At 42.8% G+C, this 16,856-nt stretch overlaps 1 protein-coding gene and 1 pseudogene across 2 annotated transcripts; one reads left to right on the top strand and one right to left on the bottom strand.

Annotated features, from left to right (window-relative positions):
• Positions 1 to 527: 527 nt before the first annotated feature.
• On the bottom strand, positions 528 to 7,160 carry LOC148429443 (uncharacterized; annotated as a pseudogene). Its single transcript, XR_015866885.1, has 5 exons — positions 7,153 to 7,160; positions 6,322 to 6,480; positions 6,069 to 6,252; positions 1,849 to 2,047; positions 528 to 1,565 (listed from the first exon to the last, which is right to left on the bottom strand). The product of XR_015866885.1 is annotated as an uncharacterized LOC148429443 (transcript).
• A 966-nt stretch (positions 7,161 to 8,126) lies between these two features.
• On the top strand, positions 8,127 to 14,831 carry nr2f1a (nuclear receptor subfamily 2, group F, member 1a). The gene is made up of 3 exons (XM_088419169.1): positions 8,127 to 9,504; positions 10,453 to 10,980; positions 13,916 to 14,831. The coding sequence occupies exons 1-3, from the start codon at positions 9,072 to 9,074 to the stop codon at positions 14,188 to 14,190; spliced, it is 1,236 nt and encodes a 411-aa protein (XP_088275295.1). The 5' UTR covers positions 8,127 to 9,071; the 3' UTR covers positions 14,191 to 14,831.
• Positions 14,832 to 16,856: the final 2,025 nt, after the last annotated feature.

Raw genomic sequence — 16,856 nt, 5'->3', positions numbered from 1 at the left:
GTATTATTTAGAACTATTTTTTTTAATCCAGTTTCAGGTTTACCTGGGTGTAGTTCTGCTTTGATTCCAAACTCCATTTGTGCCTCCCCATATTTCTTTATTTACTTATTTTTATTTATACTAAGGGAGAACCTTAATGATATCATGGCATAGTTAAGAACTCAACAAGAATTTCATTTGAGAAAAAAAAACATGTTATTTATAGAAAAAATTATCTAAAGTACCATGTTATTTTGTGAATCGAAAAGTACTTGGATAGGTATTGGCTAGTATCTACTTGATATCGACTAATACCAAAATCTCAAGTATCAAACTGCTCTACTCATTGTTAATCATTCCAAGAACTACATTGTGTAGTTTTCCATACAACATGTGGGAATAAAAACATACCATAATGGATCGAACTATTGCTCAACAACTAATCAATCAAATGAATCAATAATCATTTTTGATAATCAACTAATAAGCTCAAAGCAAGACATATAAAGTTAGTTCAAAAACAGTGGGAAAAGAACAAACTCACATCATGAGATTGATGTTTTTATTTGGAGTGGCTTTTAATACAAGTAGACTATTACAGAGCCAGGTCCCAACTTCTTTTGCAGACGTGCATCCGGAATGACTGTCATCATTGTAGCTGTGTTTCTGTGACTAACACTGAGCCAAAAAAGCTTGACATTTAGGAAGCCACGTTCACAACATAAGGAGCTTTAATTCATAGATACAACAACGAAACCTATACACAGTAGGATGTGCCACTTACCTTAACTAGCTTCGTAGCGCAGAACAACATTCATTGTAGCCTTAAACAGTTACAGGTGCTCTTTGGGACGGCATGTTAGAAAATCATAGAATATAATGACAAGTGAGTGAATGAGATGGTAGATGCTGGGGGGGTGACATTGGGTGAGGATGGGGCGGCGGACCAGACTAGTAAAAGGAGACAGAATGGCCAGAGGAGGCTTGTGAAGCAGAGGGGTGGGGGGAGGGGTGTAGCTGAGCGGGGGTGTGGGGGTTGATGTGAAAGGATAGAAAAATGTGGGGATATTGCAGCAGAGTGGATGGTGTGAGGGAGGCAGAGTGAGAAATGTTGCCGGAAATGCGAGAGCCAGCAGTGTGTGTAAAAACCACTCTGCAACATTTCTCATCCTTGACATCACTGACAAGCTTTTCTCACACACACATTCACATCGTCAGCTAGGTCGTAATATCCACTAGATGCTATTTTGTTTTCTTCCCTTGTCTAAACAAGCGAGTTGTTTAAGGGAAATTAAATTTTAGCTCATGTTGTAATTCTTAATTCCAAATGTATGGCTTTAAAGATTCCCACAGCACCCCCAATAAACTATGTTTGCCTAATGAGAACTTTACCCAAGTCATGGAAGGCGTTCGGTGTAAAAAGGGGAGTAGAGTGCCCGTTGACACATCACGGATATGAGGCGAGCGGAGGAGGACGCGAGATTGGTGTGGAATGTTTGCAGTTCTGGTCAGAACTCGGCCATCCCATTTGTCAGGGCTTGACCCCGACGTTGAGGTCGTAGGTCGCCGGGAACATCTGAGAGAAGCTGACGACAAAGAGAAATAGACCGAGAGAGAGAGAGAAAAGATAAAGTAAGCACATACTGTACATGTATTCTGTGAGAATGTTTCACCTTCAACAATCTCACACATGATTCAGCCTTGAATGCACATCCTATTAGTTTTGTTCCTCACAATATATCATCACAAGATTCCAAGAGATGCTGTCTTTATATAAAAGGTTCGTCCAGCCAGTTGCATATTTGAAATCATGCTGAGCTAGCAGAATGAGTGTTACTTAAACAAGTACACATAATAACCATGATGTACCTTCCTGAGGGAACCGTATCTTCTTCATAAAATTTGGAAATGTAATTTCTGGTCGGTGTGTAAATACAGAAGCGTTTCACCATTGCACTAGGATATAACTCGAAGCCGTACGGTGCATCTTGCCCCCGTGTCAGGCCTTGCACCACACTGACACATCCCGCTGTGCCTCGGAACACAGGGCAGCCATGTTGCTCACCACCTGAGAGCAGACACAACACACAGTCACTACTAAAGGGCGAGGTGAGCAGGTAGATGGAGTGGAAATGCTCACACACACGCACACACACACACCAAAAGCTCAGGTTTCTTTGGGACTTGTGTGAAAGGCTGGCACGTCGCTTCAATACAGCCTGTAAAAGAGGCTGCTTTTTAATTAAATATTTTCTCTGACAGCAGCATCCCACCTGGTTAAGTCAACTAAAAAAAAATAAAAACGACCCCTTGTGTTGAGTTGCATTTTAAATTGTCATTCTTTGGCCAGGCACATCAAACAGGTGCTATGAATAATTTATCTTCGGAGTTTCACATTGATAAGGTCACAATCTGCCAGCTTTGGACACTAAACACAGGTGGACCACCTCCGCGTCACTCTTTTACACACGTCCCCTCACACACCTTTACGGGACCAAATACCAAATCACCCAGGAGGCCTTTGTCATCTCCTATGACAGAAACCGGGGGACAGTCATGGCTTTGTTTAAATGCTAGTCTCGTCAATTTTCAATCGTTCGTGAAAACTTTACAAGCCAGTTGCTTCTTCGACCATGTGTATTTTGGATGATTGGAAATCACTTTATTAGGTACTCCTGCATCGACCTTCCAAAATTTAAACTTAACAATATTTATAAAGCAATACTACACAGAAGTATTAAATGGGTAATGAAGTAGCTTGCGTTCACGTAAAGCTGCTGGGACCTGTTTCTCATATTTTGGTAACTCTATGAGGAGGTCTCAATAATAAATATTAAAATTAAAAGTTTATTTTTGAAAATATATTCATGTTGATGGTTTATCAGAGTGTGCAAGCTAACTTTGGTGTATTTCGGTATATATATTTGTACTTATTTTCTGCAGTCGCATTATTAGTAATCACCTAGATTGATTTGAAAATAATAAAAAAAATATTTCTCTGGGCGTGAACGAGACTGTCATCAGTCTGAGCTCCATCACACTCATGGTTGAGCTAAACAACATTTCTAATTAAGCTCCTGCTGCGTGTTGGTTTTGGTGAGTAAATGAAGAATGTGTGTGTGTGTGTTGGGGAGGGGGGTGGGGGCATTTAAGATGTAGTTAGTAAGCAAAATTTTTAACAGCAAAGCAAAACCAGGATTGGTGATGAAGCGTGAGCCCCATTGTTGAACAGAATGACTAATTCTGATGGATCTCTTAGGTTTCCATTTTTGCATGCAAATTATTTTAAAAGTGAAGTAAGTCAATGTCAAGAGGATGGTTGCTAAATAAGAATTTTTTTCGCAACGATGACGCTCTATCCCTGTGTGTACACGCTAATCTGGACTTTTTTTTTTTTTTTTTTTGCTGAGCTATTTCTACTGTGTGTTGTCGGCTAATGTGCGGATGGGATGAAAAGTAATCTGCGTGCAGAATTCCTAAAGCTCCCTTATCCTTGTTGAATTTCTTAAGAATTCCACCTTTGCCCTGCCGCTTCCCTTAAAATAAATTACTTGCGAGATGCCTTCATGGCGAGCACCACCGCATTCGCGTTCATGCGAATGGTCTGTGCAAATGCAGCCAATCTTATTTTCACTAATTTATTTTCTTTTTCCCTTACAAGTTCTCTTGCAGTGTATGCTTCATTTTTACTGCCATAGTCAAATATTAATTTTTATAGACGTTGATTGAATACAAAGAGCACTTTCCCTCCCTTTACAAATCAATGGATGTGTTAGGAAGATAAAGTTGGACTTGTTCTTTGAAGTGGTAAGAACAATTTGACGTGTCCATCTTCTCAGGTGGAAAGTAATTAGCTCGCATGGTTTTAAGAAATGAGGGTTAGTGAGGAATAAAGCCATTGGCCTTTGCGCAAACGGACTGCCCCAAATTTAAAGCCAGCCTCAAAACTAATTGAAAAAGGCGTTATTATTGTCCTCACTTAGGGAGCACTCACGCTTTTATATAGCTGAATTATTATTATTGAAAATAATTATAAAAATTCATACCGTTGGAATTAAAATACACCCATCAGGTCATGATTCATGCATAAAGTATTTATATTTGGGGTTATTACATAGTTGCACTCCTAATTGGCAGTCCGGGTGTTGTTGATGCCTGCTAAATGCTGCATGTGGTGTTAAATGACTGCACTGCACTATTTCTGACCAGTGGTCAGTTTCCATTCGGAGCGATTTGATGACTGAAACTTGCTGATCCTAATAGGAAGAAACAGAGAAGTGAAAAGGGGGATTTGTAGCGACACCTTGAACCTTTCACACCAGAAAGAGCCAGTTAGAGGATAACATTTTGTCAAAAAGAAACATGCACATACAACATACATTTTCTGTTTTTTGAGAACGCCCCCTTAATTAGATTCACTAGGCTGTGTTTATTTACTTAATTTTAAAACGTGTGTTTATTATTTATTTTTTGATTTAATATACATTACATCTATATGAATTTGTGTGTGAATAAAAAACGTCAGCGTTTGTTATAATTGCATGAACTAGAATTTAAAAAAATAGCCCGATTACAAACTGAAAAAAAATCTCATCTATCTTATTCGGGCACCAAATTATTTTCAACACACTGGCATCAATGTTTTCGCGACATGCACTCCTGTCGTTATTTAAAATCAATAAAACAAATTTGCACCCAGATTAGCTTTGGTTAAATTAAATAGCCGCGTTAAAATATACAATCAATTGTTCGCCAAATCATACATGTCCTCAGTCTCGAAAACCTGAAAGGCGGAAGATAAAAAGAGACGTGACGTAGTGCATTGCAACAAGTGAGCGTTTTGGGAGTCTTTAAACTACTTGATGCTCTAAATGAGTTCCAATCATACTGCAAGTATTTGATACGCTGGCAGCTGTTACGTATAGAGACGGGGGTCAGATTGATGTGGCACTAATAAAGCCTGGGCTCCACACACACCCTCGTGGGTGTTTGACTCACAAATTATTGTCCATCCATCCTCAAGCATTACATTATTGACTCCTTATACCATGAACACATAAATACTGTAAATGTGATCAAGAAGACGACCCGTCCTTTACAAAAAAAAAAAAAAAGAGTCCAAAAACGCGCCCTCTTTGTGATGATGTTTGACTTGGGGGGTGCATTGAGTCGTGACCTTAACGTCTCCTCTATTGCGTGTTGTCTTTCAGCTATATTAAACCCAAACTGAGTCTGAGCATCAATACATCATCTTAGATGTCACCACACTAAACTGTCTCACACACAAATACACAAATACACAAATGCGTGCGCACACACAACGTCTACTTAATTCCATTCTAAACATGAAAACTTTAACCAAGTAGCAAATACAAAAGAACAAACGTCCTTCCTAATGGTATATATTAAAATATTTACACTTTTTTTGTTCTTCGTGAGGGGGTAATTAATGCGCTTTAATTGTTTATAATACCTTAATAAACGTATAGTAAATATGTCGCTCTGTAGTCCGTTCTCATTCAAATTAAATCATCTAAACTGCAAGTTAACCTGACTTTAATTGAAAGAATTTCCCGTGATATTATCCTTTCTTAATTAATAATGCATCACTTGATGAATTAGCAAAAAGCGGATGTTAAAGTGGAATTTCTCCATCCTCCGTGGCTGTGATACAAACTTGAAAAATGGGCACTTGAGTGGAGCGGCTCTTGGCCACGCTCGCTTTTAAAATAGTGCACATTTGTCCTCCTTGATCAACCTTTTAACGCGTTGGCGCAATCTCGGCGTGTGATCGATCGATCTCTTTTGTAACAAATAAGCTCACGTGCAGGTGAGGCGCGCCACTTTCCGAAGGGGTCCACCGGTGTCTAATAGCACCCCCGATTTGGTATCCTAATCCGGTTGAACGACCGATCGAGACCCGCTAGTGCTTAATAAAGGGGCGGCAAAGGCGCTCTTATCCATCGGGTAGAAAGTTATGTGAGTCGTGGTGCGCTCAAGAATGATTAGGACGTTCGCACTCCCGAAGCTGCAACTTGGCATTGAAATCCGCATGCAGTGGAAATCTAAAAAGTGGACAAATGACTTGCCTTTTTTTCCTGGAGCCGAGAAGCCGATGCACCGCGCACGCAGACCGCCATCGCCGTCGCTTCTCCGCTCAATACCCGGCCGTGGTCCACCTTCTCGCTTTTTTTTCCCCCGTGCAGCTCTGCTCCCCATTCGCTGCCCCTCGGTGTGTGCTCGCCTCCCGTCCTGCATGCGAAACCCCCTTTTCTAAAAGCACCCCAATCTGTGGAGTTAAATCTTAATGATACACTAGTTAAAAAAAGAAAGGAAAAAAACATTGTCTGATTTAATCTTATTGGTTTCACTTTTTTCAAAGAGCTGCATACATGGCCGGGGAGTTTTCACTGGAGTTGTCCGAGACAGAGACAAGGAGAGAGAGCTCTCTTGTTGATTACTTTCAAGAAAGGGGAAAACAAGCCATCCCCTCCTATGAGCCTCCAAAGGGGGTCACTCGCATATTTAAGCTTCGTTTATCTACAAATGCACTTGCATACCTAAAGAATTTCGTGCAATGACTTCCATCCATTACATTTGTTTTATTTTTAAAGAAAACTGATATTGCATTTTAATCGGTAGGCTGTTCTTCTCATGTGGCGTGCGTCTGTGTTTAATGTATATTTCTTTGCACGTGAATAACCAATTCACAGATTGTTGACTAATATTAATTTATTCCAATATAACTTCTGTGTCGTGTTGACTCCTCTTTGCCACTTTTTGCAACCCAATCATTCATCATGTTAATATCACAGTCAAAACATTATCTTATTCATTCTTTGTTCGTCATGAAAGATTTTGAAAAAAACGCAAAACAAACCTGTTTTTAAACATCAATTTTGAATGACTTGTGCATTCGCTTCTATGGAGGTTGCAATTGTACATTGTACGCTAGATGGCAGCGCGTTCCATTTTTTTTTTACTCACAGGGGGAGAAAGCCTGCAGAAATCCTCACACAAAAAGCCGGAATCCCCATGCAAATTCCCCAAATAAGTTCACATGATTGTCAATGAGCGTCATTATGAAGACATTATGTGACACCGGCTATGTAATTATTCATAAGAAGGAACCCGGCTAATTGCGGCGTTTTATTTATTTATTTTATTCTTTACTCCGACATCTTTGCATGCCATTCGTGTAACGCTCTGTTAAAATGCAGAAATCTTTTAATTGCATCCTCGTGTGTTTCTTCCGCAGTACAATGTAAGTTTTAATCAGCGACATCGGAACGCTTCCACAGTGTGCGTACCGCAATGCGCATGCCGAAGCTCTCACACATGCACGAGCTTCCCCTCCATGGCATGACACTTACATTTTGGACTGAAGACACCAGTCCAAGACAACCTGAGACCAGCACTTCCAGCCCACACTTTGAGTGGATTATTTGTCGTGCGTAAAAGCTTTGCACCCCCGCCCCCACCCCACCACTATTTTCTGTCCGCTTTTTTCCTGCTCCTCTATCCAGGGTTTCTTCCGACGTCTTTTTCTCCCGTTTTAACCACAATAGACGATCCATACTAATCGGGTTTCCAAGTAAATAGCGGCGAAGGGGTGAGCGAGCTAGATGTAAATTGTGGCTGTCAAAAATATAGAAAGTAAAAAAATAAAAAAAAAAGAGAGCCCCCAGTGGTGATATGACAACGCTGCAAAAAATGTCCACAAACGCACAGTGGAGTATGTTCGGCGGAAATGATAAAATTGACCATTATATGAGTAGAATAATAAAAAAAGACATAAAAATGAAACAAAGCCCTCTTACAAAACAGTGTCAATAAAATATACAAATCACGCCATCCCGTTTCAAATGAACCTCGTCCTCATATGAGCAATACAGTACCTGCATTACCCCCCCCCCCCCCCCCCCCCAAGATAGACAATATTATGTGATTTGAGCATGCCCATCTGTAAAGATGGACACTTTTTGCAGCGCGCATAGCAAGAGGGGAACTCCAACCAATGAGAGCAAGAGAGGGCTTGGCTATAACCTCAGCCTCCCATTTCTTTCCCTCTCTCTCTCGCTCTCCCTTTCTCTCTCACCTCTCTCCCTCCTCCTCTTCCTCCTCCTCCTCTATGCGGGGCTCTGGCCAGTCAGTCGCCTTTGATTATCAGTCTCCAGCAGCCCCTCTCTTGGCTCCTTGACATGAGCACCATATAAGGCGCAGCGATCTCCATAGAAACGTGTCAGTTTCAATAGTAGTGTCAAAGTTCACTATATACAGACATTCGCGCAGATCCCCCGTTTCGGAAACATTGCTCTGCAGCTCCTCTTCCTTTAAAGCATTTTGGGAGGCTCTCTTCTTTTTCTTCTTGCATATTCTACTAGTTGTGTTGATTTTTTTCCCCTGCTGCTGCTGCCTTTTTCCCTTCTGTGATATCTTTTCTCGGTGGCTCCAGCTGGAGAAGAGGTGAAAGTCTTCCACGGCGTGGACTCTATTCGCGGCTGCTCGCCTCGACAAGACGTTGATGAAGATGACGACGAGCTTTATTTAAGAATATAGACGCGCCAAATCTGCAGTTTTTGCCTGTTTGTGCGTTCGCTGCGCCGCGCACACGGCGAAGACAGACTGGTGGAAAAGGAGAAAGGAATTTATACACCGCAGTACTTGGGATCCAGCGGCTTTCCACCACAAGAAGGTTTTTTTTAAAAATTTATTTATATAAATACTCGCTGGTGTGAACTGCTTCCCCTTTGTGGGTGTTTTCTGTCAAAGTGCTTTTTTGGAAGCCCCAACGCGGCTGGACTCGCTTTTTCCTACAAGATTGGGGATTCCTGAATGGCTCAGTGCAATTTACCTTGGAACTGGCCTCCCGATACTTGCATATGGTGATCGGGTCGTCCCCTCCAGCCGTCCGCCGCTCTTTTGAATGTATTGATCCCCCGCCTCCTTCTCCTCTATGAGATTCCGTGCACCGATTTGACTTTGCAGCCGCCTCGCAGAAAAGCTCCTCTTTTGATTCTTTTTTTTCTTCCATCAACGCTCCAGACCCAGCAGCGACCATTTCGCTCTATAGCACTTTCCGGGGCCGAGATATGGCAATGGTAGTTAGCGTGTGGCGAGATCCGCAGGAAGACGTGGCCGGTGGACCTCCGAGCGGCCCCAACCCAGCAGCGCAGCAGTCGAGGGAGCAGCAGCAGGCGGCGTCGGCGGCGCCGCACACCCCGCAGACCCCGAGTCAGCCGGGACCCCCGTCCACGCCGGGCACGGCCGGGGACAAGGGCAGCCAGAACTCCGGACAGAGCCAGCAGCACATCGAGTGCGTGGTCTGCGGGGACAAGTCCAGCGGCAAGCACTACGGCCAGTTCACCTGCGAGGGCTGCAAAAGTTTCTTCAAGCGGAGTGTACGCAGGAACTTAACGTACTCGTGTCGAGCCAATAGGAACTGTCCCATCGACCAGCACCACCGGAACCAGTGCCAATACTGCCGCCTCAAGAAGTGCTTGAAAGTGGGCATGCGGCGGGAAGGTGAATATTTATTTTGAAACCTTTACCACACTGACGACAGGCGGGCTCGAATGTGCACTCTCCATCCGCGCTGCATGCTTGAAAATGTACGGACCCATTCGAGGGCTCCAACAAAGTCCGGTAGATTTTTGCTGCAGTCCGAAGCAGGCCCAGCCGGTCCAGCTATCGCATATACGCACAAATGACCCCACTTGTATGGTTGTGTTAAAATGCATAGTGTACCCAATGCTCCTGCCATAAATCCTAATAAGGCTCGCTTTTAAATGTGTGTGTGGATGCGAGGCGCACACAGCCGGGTCTCCCCCCGCACGTCTCAGCTATAGCAGACGGCTCACACACGCTCAATCATGGCGCTCAACTTGACCCCTTGTGTCGTCGTTTGCCTCCACCGCACAACTTTACTGACACGTCAAGGCTTTTGCTTTAATTCACTCTAGGCTCGCTTATTTCCTTGTGAACACTTCGTGTCGGTCGGGAGAGGCTGGGATGTATCTCATTGCTCTCGCGTGTTATTAATATTCAAAAGCGATGGAAGGAATCCTTTTATTTCCAAGTGACGCTTTGATGTGCATGAAATTCACTAACTGCATAATTTAGAGCGAGAATTATCAAACCCGGGTATAATTTGTTTGATCGCCATAAACATTGTTGCCAGGGAGAAAAGGCACAGGTCAATTTAAATGTGATAAACGGTGTCGCGAGCCGTGCACTTTAGCTTTTCGAAACACCAATAATGTCTATAAATGCGGAATATTTAGCGTAGAGCCGTGCGTGACATTGTAAACATTTAAGGAGTTTTCAATGACACGTTGAGCGCCTTGTGTAAGAAGTTTACAGCAGCGCTTTCTCAAACGACACACACGCATCACACAGGCGCACACGTCGCCGGTGAACAACGTTTGTCAGTCCTGGATGCACATTTCCTCTTCTTCTCTTTCTTTTTGTCAGCGGTTCAGCGAGGACGAATGCCTCCAACCCAGCCCAACCCAGGCCAGTACGCGCTGACCAACGGAGACCCCCTCAACGGCCATTGTTATCTGTCCGGATACATCTCGTTATTGCTGCGGGCCGAGCCCTACCCCACGTCCCGGTACGGGAGCCAGTGCATGCAGCCCAACAATATCATGGGCATCGAGAACATCTGCGAGTTGGCTGCTCGCTTGCTCTTCAGCGCCGTGGAGTGGGCCAGAAACATCCCTTTCTTTCCCGACCTGCAGATCACCGACCAGGTGTCGCTTCTCAGGCTGACGTGGAGCGAGTTATTTGTGCTTAATGCCGCCCAGTGCTCCATGCCCCTTCACGTGGCCCCTTTGCTGGCCGCGGCGGGCCTGCACGCCTCGCCCATGTCCGCGGACCGTGTCGTGGCTTTCATGGACCACATCCGGATCTTCCAGGAGCAAGTGGAGAAACTCAAGACCCTGCACGTGGACTCGGCAGAGTACAGTTGCCTCAAGGCTATCGTGCTTTTCACGTCAGGTGGGTCCCGTGCGCGCACGCGCAGGGCCCAGTCGTGGCCCCGCGTCAACTTGTAAACAAAAACAAAATAGAACTCGCGCAAGGGATCAATCGCTCTTGTCGATTGCGGGTGCTGACAGGCGTTCTCCTGTCACCTCGGGCCGCAGTTTGCAGAAAACGGGGCGCAAACACACCCGAACATCACTTTGGCAAGCTCGTGCGAGTATTTATCATTTCATAGGAGATAAAACATGTTGTGTTTGTTTTGATGACGATGGATGGGCAGCCCTAAATGTTCAGTAGACATTTCAGACAAAGGTGCCTAAAAGGTGAAAGTGTGCGTGGCAGATGGCACGTTTGGAACCGCGAACGCCACACAAAATAATCTATCATGCTTGGGAAAGCTTGAGGAACACTTCACAGGGCTAATATTTCACAAAGTGCATGTATTTTATTGAAGAGCACAATTTCTTTGTATTTGCTTTCTAATTATATTATTTGAGAGACGAATTGATGGCTGGCGCTTGCAAACCATCTATGGGAAGCAAAAGTACCAAAAAGTTGAAACTAACACAGGCCGCAAACTTCCACTTCAACTCTGCCACAAGTTTATACTTCGATGTCACATTTGTTTAAAAAAAAATGTTCCCTGAAACGTTGGATTTTTTTTAATCTACGGTGGTGTGGCTCATTCTTTATTTTAGATTTTGCTTTATGAGATAGCGATTGTGATCACTAATAATTAATTATTTCTTATGCAGTTATTGTTTTTTTTATTGTACCCCAAAAGAAAGAACTGCAGAGTGAATTATATTATATTATATTATATTATATTATATTATATTATATTATATTATATTATATTATATTATATTATATTATATTATATTATATTATATTATATTATATTATATTATATTATATTCCCGACCACTGCGTCAAAAATAAAAAATAAAAGCTTTAGTTCACCGCAAACATATACTTTTCCCATTCATGCAGAATATAACATGTCCTGCTAAATGGAATAAATACAAGATAGCTACCGCAGGCGTGATGTTTCTACACGCAGAGGGGCCATATTTAACTTGTTTACCATTTCCTGTTCTTCATGTGTTCTTTTCACCTTAAATAATCCCAAAATGAAGGGACGGAACGTGTTCATCTTTAGCGACGGCTGTTGAGGTTCCTTGATAGGGTTCAGCGTGTGGCGTGTGTTGGATGAGTTGGGGGAGCACCAAAATGAGGTTGCTCTTGCGTGGCGCTTTGCCAGGAGCGGCGTGGATTATTTGCCTTAAATAAATAACCTCGGTGCTGTCACTATTTGATGCATAAATAATGGTGGTCGTGTTTCAACACAGTTGACTGACATCAGCCCCTTATTGACATGTACTGCCCTTCACTAAAATGCATAAACGCTGGTTTGCAAGTGTGTGTGGGTGTGTGTGCTCCCATGTCAGGGTGTATTGTTGGGTTAGGGTGCAGGGCACACACACGCCAGACACACACACACACACACACACACACACAAGCCTGATTGATAATTTAGCAGTGTGTTCAGCTTTCCATACAGACACATTCATCCCTTGTCTCTTTCTTTTTTTTTTCTTTTAATCTCACCTGCATTTTATTGCAAAGAGGAAAATCTCGATTGGATGGAGTTAAACCATATTGGCTGCTTCGCCTTGAAAGGGACACTCAGCCTTAATCCAAAGGGATTTGCATACATGCTTCTTTGAGCAGCCTCGCTATAGGTCATACTAAATCACCCCGAGTTCTCCGGGTTGCCCTCGGGTTCACAAGGTTATTGTGTCTGGGCCACACTGAGTTATAGCTTGAAACTCACCAATACGCTCCAAAAGCACACCCCCAGCATCCTATCCCTTCCTCACCCCAAATAATATGTTTCAGTGGAAAAAAACAAAACAAAAACAGGCTCGTATACATAGTCAAACTGCTATCTCCAGTTTAAACACAAACACAACATAGACATTTCAGCAGCTCATTCTTGCACATTTTATGTTCCCTCTAAGTGACTATTGACTTTACCCCCCTCTTTCCCTTATAATAAATGTGATTGCTTCTAGCGGCCGTGCACTGTATAGGCTCCTGGGCTTGGAGGTGGAGAATAGGGAAGAAAAACAGGCCAGAGTGGTCTATGGAGAGAAGAGGCGAAATGACTTAACAGCTTACTGCGGAGTAATTAGGTCACATTACAAGCAGAGCAATTTCACATTCATCAGGGCCGTTTGGGTTTCCTTAAAACTTGAATCTCCAGAGTGCAGGCATCAAGAGCATGCCGGCCTTTGGGCCTCCACACCCCCACCTCCCCTCCCAAAAATAAATAAAAAATAGATAAAATGCATTTATGCGCAGCACTTTTACAATGTTCTCGTATGATCGCCTGTTGCATTCTTTTTTGTGACGAATGGAAGTTGCCTCTACTCAGTGTGATGCAGCAAATTTATGCATTGAACCCAAAGTCAAGCAGTCATGCTGATCAATGTTTGCTGATCAAAGTTTTTTGTTCCATGTTAGTTGAAAATACTAGAAGTTGTGTTGCTTAGTAACATTCTTGCCAAATTATATATGATGTCAAATCAAGTGATGGTTAAATGAAAATGTATTTGCAAAACCCATTTGTCACAGAATTTACAATGGAACGTTTACATGTTGACGAATAATATTCCACTGCCTAATTAATGAAAAAGGCAACACCAAAAAAGCATAGGGATTTTTTTGGAGAGTTGAACGGCATCCTTAAAACCCTTTTCTCATATTTTTGTTACGCTAAAGGCGAAACGCAGTAAATGTTTGGTTCTTTTGTACTGTAAATGTGCCTTTAAGAATAACAAGTGCAGCGGCGTTCATTTCGGTCGCTGTACAGTAACGGGATTGTTCCGCACACGGTTGAAAGTGTAAGTTTGCCGTTGGATGCTGACCACCGTTCTTTTGGCAGACGCCTGCGGCCTGTCGGACGCTGCGCACATCGAGAGCCTGCAGGAGAAGTCCCAGTGCGCCCTGGAGGAGTACGTGAGGAGCCAGTACCCCAACCAGCCCAGCCGCTTTGGCAAACTCCTTTTGCGGCTGCCCTCCCTGCGCACCGTGTCCTCGTCGGTAATCGAGCAGCTCTTCTTCGTCCGCTTGGTAGGTAAAACTCCTATTGAAACGCTCATCAGGGATATGCTATTATCCGGGAGCAGCTTCAACTGGCCTTACATGTCCATCCAATGATCCTTATATGAGACTAAAAGAGAGGACACGGACCAAATTTCAGCACCCATCTTCCTCTAAGAAGACTATATATAAGACTTTTTTTCTGACAACTTTGGAAGACTTTTGCCCTCAACCCCCCTTTCTCTCCCCTGTCTTCTGGGACTGAGATGGAATATGTACAGAAAAATAATGGAACTGGACTTTACACCTATGTAAATTTGCTCTCATCTTCAAGAACAATACTCGTCATTTTGTAAAATACTAGTCTTTATTTTCTTTTTTTGTAAGAAAAATTACAAACAAATGGAAAAACATCATATGCGCAGTAAGGAAAAAAATGAATCAAGACTTAGCGGGAAATTAATGTTTCCAAGCAATTATAAGAATTTGTCCTGTGTCTATGTACCTCTCTCTGTTTTGTATTTTTTCTGGTTCTAAACCAGGCTTTCTGTGATTCTATACTAATAATTTTTGATATAACCTTTTGCTTCTTATAATGAGTGCGGTATATGTTGTCGAAGCTATGTTCTCCAAGAATTAAAATTGAAGTGAGAATTTAAAAAACAGGCAAAAAAATAAAGAAATTTAGACAATAAGAAACAAGTCTAATCGCTATGACAATATCACCACTGATGGTTGAACATTATTTTTTTTTTCAACACGATGGACCTGCAACAACAAACTGACCCCTTCCCACCGAACCCACCCTCACCCCCCAGGACATTTTTTTCTGAGAGGACATCTGGGGAACCCCCCCTCTCCCCCACAACCACCTTATACCCCCCCCCCCACCCCCCACCCCCCCGGCGGCCATGAGTGCGATCATCATTCAAAGAGGAGAGACATGAAAAATCAAAAGCACTTTTAATATATCATTTCGAATACATTTTTGTTTGTTTCGTCTTTGGAAAAAAAAATCATTGTTTCTTGAATTTTATTGGTTGTTGCCTTCAATTTGCTTACTCCATGATGCAGCTTTTTTTGCAGAAAGGCTCGGTTGATGAAGTTGTGTGATGGTGACTGTATTATTAAAAGACAAATAGGCAACGATGTTTGTCCCCAAGCATTTTCCTCCGTTTCTTTGAAACACTTTCGCTCTTGAAGCCTGAAAGTCAAATATACTACAGTATTTGCACCAGTGAACACAGATGATGCACGGCATTGGTTAGCATACGACGACTCCATTACATGATACAAGCGATTTGATTAGAAATAAAAATATATATATATATATATATATATATATCATTCACATCTGTTCTAAAGACTGGACTCAAATGGCAAAAACGAAAATTGATAAAGTAAATAAACAAATAAATATTTAAATAAATAAACTGATAAACTATTCAGGCCCGCAAATCTGTTGTAATAGGTGTGGTCAATAAGGAAGCTATATTTTACAGCATGTAAACCAGTCGATAAGCACAAGCTGTGGTGTGATGAATTGTGTGTTGGTGTAATTGTGTACTTAAAAAAAAGCACCCCCAGTTAGCATTCACTCTCGCTGTCACTGAACTTCTACTGACGGGGTAAAATGACACATTTTCATTTTATGACAACACAACGCATACGAAAAACAGTCACACAAAAAGCCGCCTTCCGGTGTGACATTTACATTTGCCTGTTACCAGAAGCAGCAGCCCATTCTTAATCATCAGATGTGTTGCTTGCGTTTGCCTTATGGCCCATGCACATTTTGGCACCGTGGTGACAGGAGGACAAGTGAACGCATCAAGTCGTATACAGTTTGTGTCATCTCTTGTGTGTGTGTGTGTGTGTGTGTGTGTGTGTGTGTGGGGGGGGGGGGGGGTTCTGTTTGTATTGCTGGTCTTACTCTCTGCAAGTAATGTACATATGGGCTTGTCCTCGTGTGCTCCCGCTCGTAATGTGACGCTATTGGGCATTCAATCGACTTAATTGAACAGTATACCTTTCTGTGCAATATGTTTGCTCATCGTTCGATGGATTGCGCGTGGAATTCTGGAGTTTGTGCTAGAAACACACAAAATGATCATATAGGGGTGAATAATCTACTTGTGTTTTTCACCCCGGCTTGATTGCATGCGGGACGGGGATGTTTGTTTGGCTTCAAAAGGAGCATGACAAAAAGCCCATGCAGGCAGGCAGGTCGTTGTCGTTTTATGTTGCCGTGGACTAAATGCTTTGCTGGGTTATTAAACGCAGCGTACAGCTGCTTGTCTCCAACATAATGTATTCTAGATCCCTCCAGAGTATAACCATCTTTTATCCTCTCGCTGAGAGCATTTTGTTGTACAATTGTTACACTACGGGCTGTATAAAGAGAGCGGCAGATGAAATAGTGGCATGTGTTGCTAATTAACGTTTGTGTACCGGCAATACGAGAAAGCACACAGCCGAGGAGAACCGTTCGATGCCTGACGTCACTGGTCCGTGTTTCCAACGTTGCTAATGGTCAAATAATACGCACAGACAAAATACATAAATAGGAATTGCGCATCTCTAACAATTAGGAAAACTCCGGTTAGGGCGTCCTGAAAACAGAGTTAAGCGAGCATTTAGCTCTGTCTGCTTTCATTCATCAAAGCCCATAAGTGGAGGACTCCCAACACGAGCGACTATTTGTGTGCTTTTTACGCAAGCAGCTGGATGCGATTTCACGTTTGAGGTGTCTGTCTGAAAGAGGAACATTTATTATCCCAAAT

The sequence above is a fragment of the Hippichthys cyanospilos genome, chromosome 1 (genome assembly GCF_059441005.1).
Source record: "Hippichthys cyanospilos isolate Australia breed blue-spotted pipefish chromosome 1, RoL_Hcya_1.0, whole genome shotgun sequence".
NCBI classification, from domain to species: Eukaryota; Metazoa; Chordata; class Actinopteri; order Syngnathiformes; family Syngnathidae; genus Hippichthys; species Hippichthys cyanospilos.
The sequence above is the reverse complement of the archived record's forward strand: the minus strand, read 5'-3'. Positions and strand labels throughout refer to the sequence as shown.